Genomic DNA, 19,788 nt, shown 5'->3' on the forward strand with positions numbered 1-19,788 from the left:
GAAAACAAGACTGAAGGTCCAAATTACTTCTTAACTTACTTGAGACCACTCCATTGCCACCCATTTAGGACAATCAAACAGATTGCAGGTCTGAATGACTTTGGGCTTTGGGGCATACATGCATTTCCATTCCTCCACTTGCAGTATCTCTCCGTGAATGGTCTCCTCTACACACACAAAACTTCTCCTCTGAATACCACCTCCACAGGAAACCGAACATGCAGTCCACGGGTTATGTTCCCACCTGGAAAAGAAACCTCATAAAGCTCTTTCTTATTCCACTACCCTCTATTAAAAATGCAAAATATTGAGTCCAACCTTAGTGTCACTTAAAGCTCACTGGTAGTTTGGTTGCTGGATTCTAACCACATGCAAAAGCATTGGCTTACAGACCTATCTTGCATTATTCAAGGCTTAAATTCATGTGCAAAATCAGAAGCAGAACTGCAAATGTAAGTATATTTCAAAACATAGCTGAAATTCTTATTCTCATACATAAGTTGGAAACAGTAAATATACTGAGTTTGATTACTGGAATGAATTTACTCTCAAATAGTCTAAATCATCTAAACGGAATATTTTTGATCATTAATTTACATGATCACATAGACACTTATTACCATTGTCAGAGACCAAGAAGCCCCTGTATTTAAGATCCTGTGAAGTCTGAAAGACAAAGAAAAATCTGGCTGCCCTGACTGAGGGTGTTATTACTTACAGGCTCATCACTGCTCACATCACTCAGATTACACTTAAAAATATGCTCCTGAAGGAATTTTTATGGGATTTCTAATAATGTGGGTCAACCCAGCCATTTCATACCAAACTAACTTCACCTATAAGGACTGTGATGAAATTAAATTGTGGCAGGTACCATTTGGCTGGCCACGACTGCAGTTCTACAAGAGTTTTCCACCCTCATTAAAATGCCATTGAACGACCTTGTATTCACACTTTCCAGCTTGCTTGGAGCAAAAAGCAGCTGCTCATCCATCTCAGCTGCTTTGGCTAACTCAGCTGATTGCTCCTACAGCAGGGCAATGCACAGATTAAGGAAAATTTAGGATTAAGAAAAGCCTGTGAATCAGGAGAGCTCTAGGGTAGTAGCCTCCAACAGAGAGATAATAAAATGCTGGGAAGAAATATCTTCCAAATGCACATCTATTTACAATCTTAAACCTAACTACGATAAATATGGAAAATGTTGCATCTTCTGAAGTGAGAATAACATGGGTGCAAACCCAATTTCATTCACCTTTTAGCATGAATGCACATTTAAGCAATCACCTCTCAAAAAACCCTAATTTCAATAATGTCCTGCTCCTGTCACATTTAGAGGTAACAACCTTCTATCAAAGCTTTTGTCTGTAGTTTCCAGTGACCCACACACAATATCCTCACCCTTTGCCTCCTATTTCTTGCTTTCTTTCCATCACCCTCCTGAATGAAAGCCAAACCCTTGGAAATGACTGAATCCTGCAGTACATCTTAAGGCTCATCAATGTCTTGTTAGTTAAACCTTATCTCTGTTCCTGCAGAGGCTCAGAAAGAATCATGGAAGTAGTTATATCTCTTCTGAACAAGGGCCTCAGCAAGCACTACAACATCCCACCAAAGTAAATTAATCAAGCGTAATCAACTTGGCTATCATAAAGGAAGTCATAATATCAGACTCAATGAAGCAAAGGCCTATTTACAAGGGTAAATTTAAGCAATCTACTTTTTATGATGCAGCAGGTAAATTAAGGACACTTCCTATTTTAAGCAATTCATTAAGCTGCCCACAAAAACATATTAATCATGCTTAAGCTGAACAGAAGAATGAGTATGAAACACAGAGCAAGCCATGGGACATCAACCATGGAGTCCATACTCAAAAGCACTCTGAATAAAGCTGTATGCTCAGAGACTGATTATCATCATATCATAGTATCATAACAAAACACATTTGAAGAGCAAGAGCTATACTCTTCTTTGACTTTAATGAATGGCCAGTGCTAACTAATTTTATCTTAAAAAATAAGGAACTAAAGAGCAATTAACTATTTAATGAATTAGCAGCTCATTGATTTATATATGTAAGGCTCACTGTGCTGTATGTAACATAAGGTTTTAAAGTGTTTATAGCATGAAGTTTTATAGTTGTTTTTCTTTATCTCATCAGTTTCAAACACACTCCAGATCCCATACTCCCACAAGCATTTTCAAGATGGAGTGAGGTCCATAGCTACTGGGGAAAAGGGGGGTCTTGGGCAAGCAGTCAAGGAGATACTTTCCAGAACCCACAGCTGTCAAGGGATCCTCAACAGTCCAACAAGTCTGAAATAAATGGAGGCATTCCAAAAGCTTTAAAAGAAAATTTTCATCCTGGGAAATTTTTCTATTTATTTCAAAAGAATTCTCCATCTGTAAAAATATTTCAGAGGGGCATTTACAACTCTAGCCACAGGAGAACTCTTTCAAGATCTTGCGGTGTGCACCACGACTTTCCCACAGCTTCCTCGTGCGAATGGGAGAGCGCGGTGAACGCCACAGGACTGCAGGGCAGCCTCCACATGGCCCTCCTGTTATGTAGGAGGTGTGATGTGGGACTGCTGGTCCAGGTGAAGGAGTCTGTACAGCTTTGCTCCAGTACACATCCAGTACTTTGGTTTTCCACCCGCTTTGCAAGAACAATCCTGGGTCAGCACACAAGAAACAGGTAAGAAAAGAAAGCAGAGCCAGCACAGGGTAATGCATTCCAGTTCCTTGCCAGGCAACCGCACAGACAAGTCCTGCAGCACTGAAGCAAGGCTTGCATCCACACTGGACCAGAGTCATCTCCTGATACAGGTAAACCAAATTTCAGCTGCTGTTTTCCTTCAGCACTTCCTGCAAGAAAAGGTGTTTCTACATCTTTGTGGTGTTTCCTTATGAACTTTCTCAGTACAACACAGCCCATTTCCTCTCTCCTTCCTGCTGGCACCAGCTCTGAGCCCTGCTTGGCCGCCTGCTGTTTTACACTCCTTACTCTGAAGCATCACCCAGGAAGACCATGATACTTTCTGACAGAACACACCGAGGTGCTGAAATGAGGTGGGCCTCTGCCTGCAGTTCTTAGGGTTTGAAACAAGAGAACCTGCCCAGAGCTTTATCACAGACATCATCTATCTGACCACAGTGTCATGCAAACGTGCTGAGCACAGTAAAGCACAGAAAGGGAGATTAAATTTCTCTTCCTAGTGGTCTCCAAGCCCTAAGTGGTTCAGAAGATTAAATACTCCTGTAAATACATTAAGCTGAGTTCCAGGAGATATCTGAAGTACAAAAGCATTGGCAGAAGAAATGGAAAGGGAGAGACACAGAATATAATTAGAGAACTCTACAGGATAGAGCTGTAGAGAAAAAAAAATCCCCATCTATGCATGAAAGCCAAAGAACAGGACAGCAGATCCACAAGGAAAAATTGCTACAGAAATAAACTATGACATTTATATAAGCTGTAATCAGTAGCTCCACTGAGCTGTGCAAGTCTATGATTTCATTCTTATTACTTCATATCTTTACTTCTTTAGAAAAATACACATTATTCATTACATGACATAATAAAGCAGAGGTTCAACTCAGATAAACACGCAACTAACTCATCAACTATAATTCTTTATATTAAAAGCAAATGTGGCTCAATACTGTTTAATCCTAACATTCTTTATAAGGCATCTAAGGGTTTCTGAGAAATTTTAAATCCTTGTAATTGATAACGGTGTTAAAAAGAAAAAAAAAAAATTACAAACTGTTCTCTGATGATGTAATTTAAGAAAACATATATTCCAACAATTTGGTATCTTGAAAGTGACATGTCATCTTTGATGTCAATAAATAAGACTGTTGATCTAAAGAGAAGGATCAGACCTCTCAAGGGGAAAAAGAATTCCCAGAATCCTGTACATAGCAAGATCTGTTCTATAAAATCCCATACACTGTCAAAAGAAAAATCTTTCAACAGAAGAATTCACATATGCCATTTAAAGATGATGCTCTTCTCAGCACTACAGCCAGAGAAGGCTGAGGGGGACAACTGTTTATTTTAAAGGCTTCACATTGGTATTTTCAAGAAGAGCATATTAACCTCTGACTGTTAAGCTAATCATCCAGAGCACACTAAAATAAATCACAAGCTTCAGAGATGTTTACAGGACTGTTGTAAACTTACCCTCCTGTATAGAAAAAAAAATCCAAATATGTTCCATTATTTTAGTACTGAAATGGTGTATTTGCAGTGAAAATGTGCTAAAGCTGACACATATGCTATCCTGATTATACATACCGAGGAAGTGGCTGGAAGTGATCATAGGGCATGATTTCTTTAAATCCATCACTGTCAAAAAAAATAAATATTGCATCGTTATTTCTCATACTCAAGACTGTACATCAAGTACATACTTTTATGTGATCATGCTTGAAGTAAGCATTTCCCAATGTGAAATGCAGGAATCTTACTTCATTACACATGAGCATTATGGCAAACCTTATGACTTGTATAATCTTACCTTTTCTGCATGGATAAAGAACTATTCACCATACAGCTTCTCTATTTTATACCACCATAAAATATTAAATGAGCAAGCCTCCAGCAGAGAAATTTATTATCGGTGACCCTTTAGGTCTGTGTGACTTCATTAACAAAAAATATTCACTTACTTGTATCTGTAACAAAGACTGCTGAGGAACACGAGTGCCAGTGAAATAAATGCATGACAGGATTCATCCTAGATAGGTCTTGAATGCTGCTTAGGACCCTTCTAGAGCTGTTTATTTGAACTGCATAGCATAGAGCAAGCATAAAGACTTACTAGCATAAAGTGCTAGGAAATATGGCATTATATCCAGTAGTACTTTCCTTTTCCTGGCTGTATAAACTAAATTCGCAAGATAAAATATAATTATGCCTTTTCTTTCCCCTAATTTTCTCATTCCAGCTTTGGAACATTTGGCACCCATTGCCATCAAGCATTAGTGAAGTCTTTCCACTTCGTACAGTGATCAGCTCTCCAGGAAAAACCCTTGAAAGTCTGCACATCTATAACTGTTAGAGGTCACTATCAACGATTATGTCCAACAGGACTGAAAGGAAATGGACAGTTTAGCTATAGGAAATGAAATCCATTGAGAGTGTTTCCTTTTCTTGCGTATAACTCTAGCTCAGCCAGCTGGCATATTAATGTGAGGTTCTGGGACTTGATACTGTGATGTTATTTTAAGATTCTTTAGCACAGCCAGGAAACCTCACCAGACAATCCAAAAGTTAGTTTGAAATACCGTAGTGCAATTCAATACAATTTATGTGTACTATAGCCTTTACAATTTGGCATTAATATCCTGTGGCATTTGTACCACAAGGATATTTACTTTGATTTTTTTTTTTTTCCAATGCCTAGTTTTAAAAAACCCAAACAAATAGACCCAAGCTTTAATTATTAAATTGTCAACACTACAGTACCACTGAAGGATCAAACTTTTATGGTAGGTAAATAAATAAACCAAGTTAAACTGTATGCAAAACTTGCACTGACTGGAGCTTCTGTCTGGCTGTTGAGATGGCAGCATCAATAAATCCAGAAGTAGGCAAACCCTCTGTCCTTCTCACACTACCTCACAAGATCCTCATACTAGTGCTGTACTACTCAGCAATAGACAAAGCAGAATTAGCCCTTGAACAAACTGATATTTACAATATCTCTGTATAAGCAAAATCTTCTCTTCTGCAACACTGAAGTGCCACAAATCTACTGGCAGAGGTATCAGCCTTTAACACATTCAGTAACCAACCAAGATTAAGTAGCCTTAAAGATGAAAAGAATTGAAATTAAGTAAATACAATTCCTTCTTCCTTAGTAACTGCCTGTGTCACACACAGATTTATTTGCCATACAGACCTAGAAGGGCAGGGATCCATGTTGCATTCTTTCAGCTTGGGCTTTGGTTTCTTGTTTTCTGGATGATAATGACAGTAGTGGTCAGGAACAACACGCTTCAAACGAATGTCCACACATTCAGCTGAATTGAGCTGATAACCTAGTGCAGAAGCAAAGTTAATTTTTGTAATGGAGAGAAAGTAAAACAGCCTTATCTCCCCATGGAATTAACTTTCTGTCTTACTGGTTTTTGGTTTGCTTTTAAACAATGAAACACTGAGCAGAAAATGCACAAGCAGACCTTTTTTTAAGGCAATTCAGCTCAGCAATTATATTAACCTGTCTTAACAGTAGATGAGCTTCCAGCTCTTTATTCTACTAATATTCTAAGAATAAGGGCACACATATTGCCTTGTGATGCAGGAATACTTGGACTGCACCAGCTCACCTGTCACAAGGCAAAACTATGAAGCCATATGGTTGTAGTACATGTTCCACAATTTATAACTGCCCTCCTCCAAGGAGGAGTTACCAGTACGTTGGAGAGCTACATTACACAGCCATTCATGCTAAAAGAAATAAATACTTGAGACAGAAAGCCAGAGGAATTGAAGATGAGATCCAAAAACATTGCTAAAGAACTGCAGAAAACCAAGAAATAGGTTCAAGAACATTCCAAGTTGAAGAGCCAACTAAAGAAGACTTGAACTAACTAACTGGTGAAAAAAAAAATAATAAAATATGTGTGGAGACTGGTTGCAAGAATGGATCTAAGTTTTATAAACCACTAGGTTATTTTTTGGCTAAGAAAAAAAGAACCATTCAAAAAAGGTTACTTGGACTTAAACTGAGGAGAGGAGGAGGAGGATGTTCTGGTATGTGCAAAGAAAAAAAGTTTTAGACCACAAGAATTAAAATCAAACCAAGTCAACAAACAGCCCAAGTCCCAGTGCCTACTGCAAATGTTAAGTATCATGTATCAGTGGCATCAGTTGTGTGTCTCTTGGCTGATCCAAAGTGTCATCATGCATGAGAGTGATAACCATAAAGAAACAACTAAGCAGTTCCAGTGCTCACAGAATCTATATTTCAGTTCTTGTAAGTACTGAAAGGACCCAGAAGAAATGTCACTTGCAAACAAGAGAAACAATTTTTAAGCACTCCTGTTCATTGAAGCTTGACTGTGCTTTCTGAGATGCCCCTTCCAACACATGGAGATTACAGACTTAAAGATAGAAGCAGCATCCAATGGAGGAATGGCAATGCACTAATTCCAAATCTCTGTTGTGAGGAACTTTTTCTTTTACTGCCAGTATCAGACGCCAAGCAGACAATCTGGACACTAAATCCACTTTCAGATAACAGGTTAAAGCCAGGCAGCTGCAATACATCTTCCCTGCATGCTCAGTAACATGCTGTTCTTAACACTACTACTGTCATGGTTGAGCAGCTCCTTTTTCCTCTTCTTCAGTTTCTGTCCTCCCTGAGGACTGCCAAGCCCCTCTGATAAAGGTACCAGTTTTATATTATAGGCAAGCTGCCACAAAGGAGGGCTTTGAACACCCTGGATGATTTCAAAAAGATTGACATGTAGCTATAATTTTCAAACCATAACAGCAGTCTGAATAAAGCTGGATTTGAGCCAATACCTTTGAAGGTAAATATGTCCCTTGAGCTATCCAGTGTTTACATGCAGTCCTCAAAAGTAACTGTGATGTTTTATACTTCTTTCCTTGTCAGACAAGTTAAGGAAAAAAATTATAAACACAGTGTGATGGAATCATCAGAGGATATGCATTGCCACTCACAGCTCCAGCAAGAATCACACTTCATGAGGCCAAGTATCTCGTAAGATACAGTAGTTTCCTGTGGGACTGCCTATCATACCCATATATTGTCTGCATTTCAGATTACAGGGAGGTGCAAGTGCCAAAACGGATGGTCCTTCAAAAGATTCCCCAGACTCTGCTTGTACTTTAAACATCTCTCACTCTCTTTATTCATGTCCCAAGTAACTATTTAAACCATATTTGCACTCTCCAGAAAATCCCTACATCAGTATCACCAACATCCTGGTCTGTTTTCCAGGTGACCTGGGAAATGCTAGCTGAAGGGAAACTGCTATCTGCAGTGTCAAACACTCCTCCTACCATGAGCTCACACTTTTTTTGCAGAATCAGACATGGCAAGCAGTGGGCTGGGCTGGATGAGTTGTAGCAGAGTGAAGCTACACTTCATCTAAGCTGTGTGCTTAAACCAGGATTAGATGCTGTACCACATGTGCTGCTCTAGCCACCATCAGGACTAAATGTCTAAGATCAGACAGCCAAAGGCACTGCTAAAGATGTTCTTTAAATTCAATTTACTTATTCCGCTTTCAGTATAACTAATTTCTCAACTAAATGTCCAAAAACTCTCCCTCATGCATACTACTGAGGCCAGAAATACTTCTTAATCTCTTGATTTTTCTTATTTTAAAATCTCATCATATTTATTTGCCTAATTTTCCCAAATATCCACTATGAGTTGCAATTTTCCATTTTTACTTCTTAGTCAATGTTCTTACTCAAACAAAAATCTGTTATGGAAAACCAAGACTTCAGTAACAACATGTAAAAACCCCAAGGATGATACCAGCTTTACCAACCTGCTTAGCTGCTACTCTTTCATTTATTTTGCTGAGGAATTACCAGTGTGCAGAGGAACACAAACATCTAATCACTGAAAATGCAGAACAAAGGTTGTAAACCAGCTCCTTTTAATCTTGAGCTGTTATCACTCCTGAAGAACGGATGTTACTTACCTCCTCCACACGTCACTGTGCAGGGGAAGAACTCTGTTTGTCTCCACTGATGACTGATGGGTTGATAGAAGAAGAACTGAACCACACTCTCTTTTGATCCAGAGTACCTGGTCTGAAGAAATTTCCATTACAACACATGTGTACACTATTCTCAACTGCTCATGCCATTTCAAAACAGAGTTCATACATAATAGCAGTACAAAGTAAGATGATAACAGACATAAAACCTAAAGAAAATCTGGAGTAGCCATTAAATTGAAGTTCCCAACAATCAAACACTTGAAAGTTGCTTTCAAGTTGTTTTTCAAATTATTCAAGGCATTAATGTGACCATTTGATTATCTATCCTCAAATAGCAAAGTTCTCAACTGTATTCTTTTGGTTTATCTCTTTGTTAGCAAAACATTTAAAATCTGCTGCAGAAAGAAGTCTGTAAGTGACTCCTAGTCAGGCAAGTCTAGCTGGACATGATACTGGAGAAGCAAAAGGAAAACTACTGAAATTCTGTTTCTACAATGTGACAGGTAAAGACAGGTGGTCTGATAATACTGAAACTTCTGTCACTTCCAGTGGCAAACCGTATGGGTGTCTTCCTTTGGCAGTCAAATATTGACATGTTTCTACTTATAAATATCTCAATGTGCGATGCAAGCCACTGGTGTGTGTTCTGGACAGAAAATAAATTTAAAAGAGCTAGAAATGGTCAGTGACTGGATTGGAAATGTCTGAGGGAGATCATAGGGTGCTGCTGGAAGCAGTGCTCAGGTTCAGTAGGTGGCAGTCTGCAATTGGATTAGCTCAATCCACTGCACAGGGTCACACTGTTATTCTTCCAGAAGTATGTAAAACAAAAATCCTGCCCATTTTTACCATTAAAGATCCTGTGGTACTTTCCACACAGGAAAGACATTAATTGTTTAACATTTTGATTGGATTTGCTTGGCATAAATGATCTCTGGGCTGTAATTAGGATTTCTTAGTTGCTAGCCAAAAGCTTCTTGTATTGTTACAAACTGATGGACAACCACCACAGTGTTGCACCTACTTGCAATAACTTTGTAGATTTGCACATTCACACACCCCACCTTGATAATGAAATCTGCTCCAAGAGGCCCCTGGGTCTTTATGATTTCCCTGTCTGTACTCTTCTGAAATTCAACAGTTGTATTTTCAATGACAAATGTTCCAGGAGCATTGAAGCTGTGCTCTCCCTTTTCTCCTTGTAGTGTTTTTGACTCTATAACTAAAGAAGAAATATGCAATCAGTAAACTAACTTAAACAGGTTTTTATTTTCAAGAAAGTCATTAAGTAATGTTTACAACTTTGCCTTGCAAGTACCAGCTGCAAATACGCAGAAAAAACACACCCAGAGGATCTGTGAGAATATTAACTGCTTCAGATTATAGGATGATAGATAATTGTAAGACAAGTCAACACAGGAATATCTGTCTGAACACACTATTCTTTCATGCCATAAGCACTTCTGAGACAGTTTTTCCTACTCCAAGTGCTCTGCAACACTTGATATAAGCAATAGCTTGAGCAGGAAAATCTGAAAGAAACTCAAAACTGATAGAGTCAATACAGAGAAAAATACCTCATACTTCCATGCAACTCAAAAGCCAAGCAATCTGAGCAATCGGTCTCCAGAGAAGCCTGAACGGTGCCAAACCCACCTGACACTCCCCTCAGTACCTGTATCACTGTACCAAGATCATTAACTTGGCTCTGGGTATTTCCCATGTGAGGAAAAAGCAGGGCCAGGAGGTGGGCAGCTGCAGCACGGCTAGGGGGAGGGATGGCCCTTTCCCAGAACAGGTGGTGATGAAAACCCTTTCTGAATTGTTCTCAACCCCTTGGAAACAGATTAAACTAACAGCCCACAGCCTCCAGAAGACAGATGAAGCATTTTTAGGTTAAATCACTTCCAGCGAACTGACTGAACTGTAAGTGGACAAAGCTAAAGGAAGATATTCATAACAAAGGTAGGATGTTGGGCTCTGTGTAATACAGCACAGAGGCACAGCAAGATGCATGACTTGAAATACACTGGTCTGGTTACAATCTACCAGAGCACTGCATGAGAAAAGCATGAATCTCAGATGAGCTCAGGCCAAGCTAAAAGGAATCTTTTGATGAGCTATAAATACCCTCTTTCTCCCACTACCTTGCCTTTTTTGGTACTTTAGACAAAGTTACCTAAGTCAGGCTAGACCATTTAGGCTAAAAGCATCTGGTTTTACCTGCACTGAAAACATGCTCTGAATGCTGCCATCCATCATTAACTGTTTTCTTCCTTCATATTTTTTAAACAAACATGTATTCAGGAGCACCCCAACAAAGAGAATAAAGAAATTATAGAATGAATTAAATTCCTTGAAAAGGTACCACCATTATCCCAAGCTTATAAGCATTAGGTTCCACTGTGCTCATAGGTATAACAAAGATCACATACATGGCTGGAAGGAAGTTTCAGGAAGGATTTGTTTCTAGGAAATGACTTTATGTTAATCACAGGGTATGAATCTAGTGGTGAATAAAATCTACTTTGTCAAAGAAAAAATATAAACCTCTGGGAATCAATGTGCCCCACTGCCCAACACATTTCCATCAGGAACAAATAGAAACTAATCCCAGAAAAAAAACAAGTATTTAGATGATTACTACATATTTGTTTGTCACTTTTACGGAAGTGTCCTTTCCTGATTGCATTACAAAATATCCCTTTACAATATATGGAAATCAGAATTCTTGGATTAAGCTTCTGCAAGCCTTGATCCCAAACTTACTGCTTGTTCACAAACACTGCTTAAAAGTAAGTAATAATGCATGGTGCCTGTTATCATCTTATTTTTTTAAATAAGTGTAAAGTCAGATCTCAAGTACTTCCAACTCAAAATAAATTAAGATTGTGGGGAGTACAGGAGCCCTTTGAAACTCACATTTAAGATTACAAGGCAAGGCATCCAGCTGGTGCAAAAAGATGATGAAAATGTTTATTTGGTGACCTCAATTGCATTTCTGAACAGTCTTTTTGCTAATTTTCTTAATAAAAAATATTTTTGATGTTTTTCTAAGCAGAAACCAAGAATACTGTTCAGCAACTGAGGAGACAGTAACTCCCTGAGAGTTGGCACACATTTACATTAGAGATACACTGGATGTGAATGAAAATCATGTGTTTATTTGCAAGGTCCAGCTATGGAGCCATGGCCTGTATCTCTGGAGGTCACACATCTGAAGCTCAGAACAGCTGCTCAGATTTTTCCTGTGTCACACAGGGAGATGAGGAGCTACTCCACAGCACAAAGGATAACCTCTGATGCAATACATTCCTGCTCAGCAGTATCTAGTGCTTGTCATCACTGCTTCTAAAACAGAGCAACACCAAGCATTTGGTGCATTTAACATACATAACATAATGATGCTTACTGGGGAGAAATTCCTCCCTCAAAAACTGTTCATTTATAGATTTCAGAGAAATAACTGAGAACAAAGGTTTGATCAACTGGTTTCATGACGAGGTTAAGAAAATAATTCAACAAATATTTATTTGTTCTGCAGAGTCCTGTAATACTAAAGACCTGGGAAGTTTGACTCCAGGAGTTAGCCTCCCCATGCTAAATCAATTCCTTGAGACTCCGGTTGTGAAGGGTCACATGGACAGGGAAGTCTCTTGAGTGCTCCCTTGTTTCTGCTCCCAACAGGACAATCAGCAGTGCCAGACCTGTAACTATCCATGTTTAGTTACTTCCTCTCCCTTGACAGAAATGGCAAATGCCTTGCCCAGCTGAGGACAGAAGCCCCATGGCTGAAGCCTCCCATTCCCTTGGTGGCAGGAAGGAGCAGGGCAGTGTGGCACAGGAAACCCACTGCAGGCACCTCCCTGTGTAGAGAGATGCATGGAAGAGTTCCCAGGGAAACAGCTCCTGCTCCCAGTGCAATAAAGAGCAAGTATGGTGCTGCCCAAAAGCTGTTTCTTTGCTGTGATTCATTTGTAGAATACACAATAGAAATAGAAAACATTATTTTCAAATTGCAAGCAAGAAGCAACACCATGCTTCTCTGAGCATGTCAAAGACAGAGCAGTGCACAAACCACAGCTAAATGCTGTCATCTGATGCAAATCGCTGTGAACAGAGAAAAAATTGACAAAAAGAAAAACATTTCAGTTCCTTTCAGTAACGTTTAACCCCCCTAAGTTCACGAACTCAGTTATCTAACATTAGCCACTTGTAAAAATATTAGCTTCTGGTTTTCCTGTTTCTTCTGCTGGAGGATTAATTTCAGGGAACTTTCAGTCTTTCTTTTGATTCTAATGCTCCTAAAACAACTACGAGAAAAGTCATAATACAGTCCAAATCAAAAACAAAATCAACAGAATGAAACACATTTTATTCAGACCCATTTTTGTGCTAATTACTTGGTTGTTTTCCACCAAATCTTTCACCAAACCCAAGTAGGCAGAAGTACAGGGGGGCCATATTTGTTGAAAACTCAAAGTAACATCTTGGCTCTCTGATGAATCTGTTGCCTGTCTTAAAGTGCCTGGAGACACAAAGGAAGTACTTATTCTAACCAGCTACAAAGAAACACGGTCCTTACTCAAAAACTAACTGCTGGTTGCAAAACAATGCTCAGAGCATTTGTTTCAAATCTGTTATGTGCTACATCTCCAACCACATTTCCATTTTTGATTAGTCCAGCAGCTGTGCTTTCCTGGAACCAGACCAGATCATAAACCCAGGATGAAGCACCGCTGAACACAAGATAAAGGGAAAAGTGCCAGACACTCCATTGTGCTCTTCAAGGTTTTGCTGTTGCTGCTGACTTTACTTGAAGGACAAATATATACTGGCAACAGGAGGCAGTATAAAATGTTAACAATAAATAGTCCCTGCTTCACCTGTTAAATTCAACTCCTTGCAAGCCAGGAAAAACATCTCTGGCAAATAGAACCTGTAATAATAGGGGATTGTTTTTAAAATTCTGGCTTTAATTATGCCAGCACACTGACACTGAAGTTGATGAAGCTACAGACAAAGGATCATTTGGAAGCTTCTGTGAAGTGACAAGCACCCATGACAAACACATACAGTGGGAAGGTGGAGAAGCACCCCTGGAGCATCAGCTCTGGGAGACCTGGCTAAGAAGCCAGAAGTGATTGTCACCTCTCTCCCCACCACAGCTCTCAGTTGTTTTTCACCTCTGCAATTTTAATTATAGGTAACAAATGTCTAAATCCTCGCAGATTTGCAAACAGATGTGCTGGTGGAAGTGGTTAAAGGAACATTTCACAATTCTCTTCCAGCTAGAGAGTGAACTAACAAAGGTAATGCCAAGCCACAGCTTCTTTACGGAACCACCCTGGGTAGGAAGCCAGGAGCGCTCTGTACTTAGTTACTGAGTTGCTGCTGCATTCCTCAGGAGCTTTCCAGAAATCCCCCAGGAGCCACTCAATCTAGTACTTTTTCCTCATACAAAGCTGAAACAACAACTTCCTTCTGCAGAACTACTTAAAGTCCAAGAATCCTGACCTGAACTGGTCAGGATCACTCCTTCACACATCCCCTGCAACAGTTTTAAAGGAATATTATTTATTTCAATATAAGTTCGGCTTTGTACATTTTTTATATAAGTATTATATCTAGAAGTTACTGTCACTCTGGAGTTGTTCTGATTTTTTTTCTTTGAAAGGATGTGAGTATATTTTTTGAAAGCAAACAAACTGATGAGCAATTTTTAAATAAAATGCATTTTTTTATTTCTGTTTACATATCTCAGAGCTGAAGTTCTTTTTATTTCTATGATCCAGACTACATCTGCCATTTCTATAAATAAAAAATTGTTCAAAGTTAAATGAATAGTTTATTTCATTGCTTGGTATGGCAGCACCACTTACCACTGAAACCATTCCTTCCCTATGCAAACTAGGCCTATGGATAAATAAATCAACATAAATACTGCCATCAGCCTTATATGAAAATATTGGAAAACAACTGTCTTACAGAATAACAAACTGTTTCTCATTGGTGGTATGTAAGGACTAATAGAATGACAAGGAAATAGGACTTCTGTAGTTGTTCACCCTACTTTATTTGTATCTAGATCACTTTTCAGAGGCTTCAACAGAAATCTGGTGCTGAGTTATACAAGGATTGTTGATTCCACACATAATCCTCTGGAAGGATCTTTTTTTTTTGCATGTTGTTTAAGAGTGTAGTGTATTTGAGATGCCTTATATTGGTTTAAATGGAAGGAATAGAAACCACCACTAGGTATTCTATTTCGTTTTACCAAGAAAACTTTCCAGTGTTCTCTAGGATGGTATCCAGGCTGGATATTAAAGATGGGAAGAGGAATCAAGGTATCGAAGTCATGATCTTATCCACATTTTCCAAAGTTTGGATGAGTTTGGATACAAGGTTCTGTTTTTATCTTCTGCCTATGTATAAATACATAAAACAGCTCAGTCATACCAAGGTGTGCTGGTCCTTTCAGGGTAATTCTCACACTGCGACTCCCATGTGGTACAGCAATCACAGTTTCTTCCCCTAGGAAAATTAAACAACTGTTTTAGAAGTTATCTTTCATCAGGGAATTTGTACATCACATAATAAGACTGAAAACTGTCAAAAGTGTCTAAGAAAATATTTCACAGCTTTCACAATTTTTCTATTAAAAATAATAAGCTATTTTATTAAGTACAGTGTACTGAGTCTGTTTGCTACGTTATGCAACTATTAAGACCTACAAATGGACTTGTAAATCTTGCTTTCTCTTAGAAAATAATTTTCTCTTAACAATAACAACTGAAATGTCAGTAGTGTATTAGGAACATATTTACACTCCTTTGTCCTAGTTTTATTTTCTAATCACTGAATTGACATAAGGAATCTGCTAAGTAGTCCTTCCCCCTTACAAAAATCTGCAGCTGTTCAGTCTCATTTTGCCCACACCTCATTTTCTGCTGCAGGTCACAACTTCAATAAGTGGCAGGACTTACAGGAAATAAATCATCTACTTAACACTAACCCTTAACCAATTACAGACCAGTTAAGAGAAAATATATAATAGCTATAAGGTATATGTTATAACGGTGTCTGCATCTAACTTACCATATAAGATCATTTCTTCCAGTAAGAGGCTCAATTTAAAATGAACTATAAACCAAACCAGCCCTCAACAGGACACGTCAATACAAAACAGCTTTGGGCTGCCTGAAAGGCCTCCTCACATATAAATGTGCAACACACTTACTTCAGTGCATTTTACAAAGGCAGAAAGTTATTACTTCTCATTTCAAATGTAGGAAATCTGTGATTTGCCCGAGCAAACTGAGTTACCAGTCAAACCAACAGGCTAGAGACCCTCACACCAACAAAAGCAGTGCTCTCAGTAAAGGATATCCACAGGGATATCCACAAGAGGAAGAGAGAAGCACCCAAGGAGCTGTCACCCACTTCCATCATGGCCCAGATGTGTATCTCCTGCAAGGCAGGCCCTGCCACATGTGCCCTCTGCAGCTACACCCCACACAAGGTGCTCTGTTCAGTGATGGAACTGATGCACATGCAGTGCCCAGTGCAGAGGAAGTTCCATTTTGCAGATTCAAAAAGTAATGTGTGTTGATGGTCAGTGATACACTGGCTCCAGAATTACCCATAAAATATTTAGAGGAAGAATAGTTGAGTTTAGTTTTAACTAACAAATAGTTGAAAAATGTTTCTTTCCACTTTAAACAGGACCCCTTTATAGTAGATGCTAAATTATCAGCTTCTGGTTTACATCTCCTTAGCATAAGTATGATTTCCTGCCAAATGTTCAGAATACTTCAAGCAAATACTGCAATTATTTTTTCTGAAATAAACACCTTCTTATGTTACAGGTTTTATATCGTCAGTTTCTAGGAAGGACATTTAAATATAACAACTTATTTTGGATGTAATAAAATATGAGCTTTATTAATTTCATTCTTGTGTATTCCACCAGAGTGAAAAATACTACAGTAAAACAATAATACAACTAAGGAGTCCTGGAAAAAACATTAACTACTGAACCACTTAATATCTTTTTGCATCTTGGTTTTTCATCAGAGGAATTGCTAAAGATAGCCAGAAGGTAGTGGGTATGTATATCTTTAGAGGAAATAACTACTGAATTCACATGTGCTCGACAGTATTTGAGGGAAAGCAGGTTTGAGGGGCCCATCTGTCCTTGCTTGGTGGGGAATTGAATCCCATCCTGATAACAACCAACAATCAGTCACTGCACAAACCCTCAAATAAAACCAGATTATGACCAGTTCAGAATGCATGAACTGCTGCTCTGAAGGGGAAGCAAGGGCAGCCCGTGCTCCATGGCCACAGCCCTGCTGTGCAGATGTGCACAGATGTGCAGGGCTGCTCCTCTGGAGAACAACCAGGGTCGTCCTGCTGTGCTTCCTGCGCCTCCCCACAGGCAGCTCCGCTCGCCCAGCAGACCCTGCAGATCCCTTTCCAGGATGCCTCACATTCCTTTAGCAGTACTACAGACATTCCACCCTCACCGAAGCACTCTCTGATATGGTCCAAAAGTCTCATGGGGGTGCTAAATTTGGTGTTTCTCTGCAGCAGAGACAATATTACCAGAAAGTGTTTTATTTGCATTAGAGATGACTAAGCTCGCCACCACAGCAGCAGTCAACCTCTGCAGCCCACAGACCTGTCAAGAAGTCTGACAGCAGGAGATTTTTGTAACCTGACTGAGATAATTATGACCTAGGGCAGTCTTTCCTTGAGATGAAGTAAACTATAGGGGAAAAAAAAATATAAATAAGAGGTTTTTGGACTTCTGAACAGAAATGAAGGTTTGGAAGAAATGGGACAAAACTGACCATAAAGGACTCCTCCTTCTCCTAGGGACATCTTCGAAACAATAGTTATGGTTGTCCAGGTCTGGCTCCAAAACTATATATTCCAAAGGTCTCCAGTTCACAGCTGAATGTAATTCATATTCTTAAAGAAACACAAGGCTCTGTAAACCCATTTAAAATGGTTTTGCTGTACATTTCCCATTAAATCAGTAGGGTCCACACTGCTAAAAGCAGTGAACTCTTACAAAAGCCTAAGGGGAAATTGCTACCCTGAAATCCATACTGAGAATTTTTGATTACCCCTTTTTTCCCCCTTGCAGTATTTCTTTGAAAGTTAATTGCTGACCTTTGTCTAAAGCTGAAAACAAATTAGCTCAAAATCATCTGGAACGTGCAGAAACACTAGACTCTAACATCTGAGCTGAGATTAAGGCTCACCTGAGCCTTAAAAAACTGAGAAACAGGTGAGATATTGTCTCTCTATGCTAACACTCCTTTCAGCATAAGGATGCCCAGCAGCACGTGAATCATCTCCCTCCACTCTCACCCAGACACTCTCTCAGCAAATGTGTGCACACAGCACTTGCTGATTAAGCTCCTGGATTGCTTTTACTTTAGATGGCAAGGTTTGATCCTGTTTCTATGGTGTTAATGTGGATTTAGATTTTGGATCTCAATGAGAGCAAGATCAGACTCCCTGCTATGGTAAGACTGGGAGCTAATCCCCAGGATCAAAATAAAGGAGCCACATTCCTAAACTCAATCCAATTCAGCAGGTTTTATTTATTTTTCCATGTGGGCCATGGTGGACCCATTTACTGTTTCACATATAGGCCAGTTGGGATTTTTCCCTCTCTCCTCTTATAGCAGGCCAGAGGGTTTATTTCAGGTCTATAAAAAAGTGTTTCAGTGTATTTGCTCAGAACTTATTTGCTGGTTCCCTGGTTCTGATCGAAGACCTTTGTGCTCTCAAAGTACAAACAGTAATCCAGGAACTACAGCACACAGGAACTAAAAAAATCTCAAAATATTTGGAATCTTCTTGCAGTGGCTTCCTTCATCCACTCTGGCATCAGGCATGATTTCAGAAGGCACTGCTGCTGGGCTTTGTGCTGACCTGCCTAATGAAAGGAAAGCCAAATACATGCACTGGAGAAAACATAAAAGACATACAGTAAACAGCCCCTCAAGAGAATGGATCTTAAGGAAATGCAGTGCAAAATAAGTAATGAAATAGCCAGTGTTCTTACACAGAAATTTCTTCTAGACAAAATGGGCCATGAAAGTTCAGAAGGAGGCTTCATGCTACCTGTAACAGCCCCAAGTAAACCAACCAAAGTAAAAGGATGTCTAGACTGAAACAGTTGGTTCTGAAGACCCAGTATCCACACTATAAAATTGCAGGTGCCTTGTTGGGACTAATTCTAGTCTGATCCCAGGGACTGGATATCCTGTAGCTGCTGGAGAACACCAGGTGCTTTTCTGGAACCAATCTTCTGGTTTACCTTCATCCAAAAAATTCCAGTTTATGCTCTCCAAGACCATCATCTCTGTGATGTTAACTGCTGAACAGTGTGTTTGGGCCATGATGAAATTTGCTTCAAAAAACATACTCCTTATCCATCCTGGAACACTAATGCACTGGCATTCTATCCCTCCCCACACACAGTTTTCCTGCCAAACCAGTTCCAGTTCCCTCTTCTGGCTCTACACATAGTTGATTTTTCCCCTTCTTCTCCAAGTGTTTTTGACTCAATCTCCCACCCAGATTCCTTATCTAATCTCAGTCTTCTCTTCCTCTTTTCCTTGACTCAGTGTATCTGTCCAGCCAGTCCTACATCCTCCACCCACCTTCTCACATCTGCCTTTCCTTCACTGCATGAACTAATGGCAAATTTTTCTGTTTAGCTCATCTCATCTTTCCCTCTCCTCATGTGATCTCATCACTCCCTGTCATAAGTCTGAAGCTCAAGAGATTGGAGGTTTTCCACAAAATCTCTTCTGAATGCCTGAATGTGAGGTAGGAGGCATCATAGAGGTCATCCCATGGTACCTGGTCCACACTGCAGTAAAGCAGAAAGAAAGAGCAACCTCAAGGAAAAAGACTAATAGGTTATTTCTGGAAGAGCAACACATTAATGTATTCTAAGGAGGCTGCACACATGTGATCTGTTTGCAGTCAGAACTTGTTACAATCCAGAGAACGCTTAAAAGGATAAGTTTTCAGAAATTTCAG

The 19,788-nt window shown here is 39.4% G+C and overlaps 1 protein-coding gene across 4 annotated transcripts in view; it reads right to left on the minus strand.

The window, feature by feature from the left end:
* The window catches only part of ADAMTSL3 (ADAMTS like 3), a 177,960-nt gene that overhangs the window by 49,517 nt on the left and 108,655 nt on the right, over positions 1-19,788 (minus strand). For all 4 annotated transcript variants that reach the window (XM_086849604.1, XM_086849606.1, XM_086849607.1 and 1 more), the window contains 6 exons: positions 15,178-15,252; positions 9,783-9,940; positions 8,698-8,809; positions 5,916-6,054; positions 4,307-4,357; positions 40-244 (listed from right to left, as the gene is read on the minus strand). In XM_086849604.1, the coding sequence (XP_086705730.1) occupies positions 40-244; positions 4,307-4,357; positions 5,916-6,054; positions 8,698-8,809; positions 9,783-9,940; positions 15,178-15,252 (740 nt within the window). The remainder of the gene's footprint in view (positions 1-39; positions 245-4,306; positions 4,358-5,915; positions 6,055-8,697; positions 8,810-9,782; positions 9,941-15,177; positions 15,253-19,788) is intronic.

Source organism: Cyanistes caeruleus, chromosome 13 (assembly GCF_971803275.1).
Source record: "Cyanistes caeruleus chromosome 13, bCyaCae1.hap1.1, whole genome shotgun sequence".
Lineage (NCBI taxonomy): Eukaryota > Metazoa > Chordata > Aves > Passeriformes > Paridae > Cyanistes > Cyanistes caeruleus.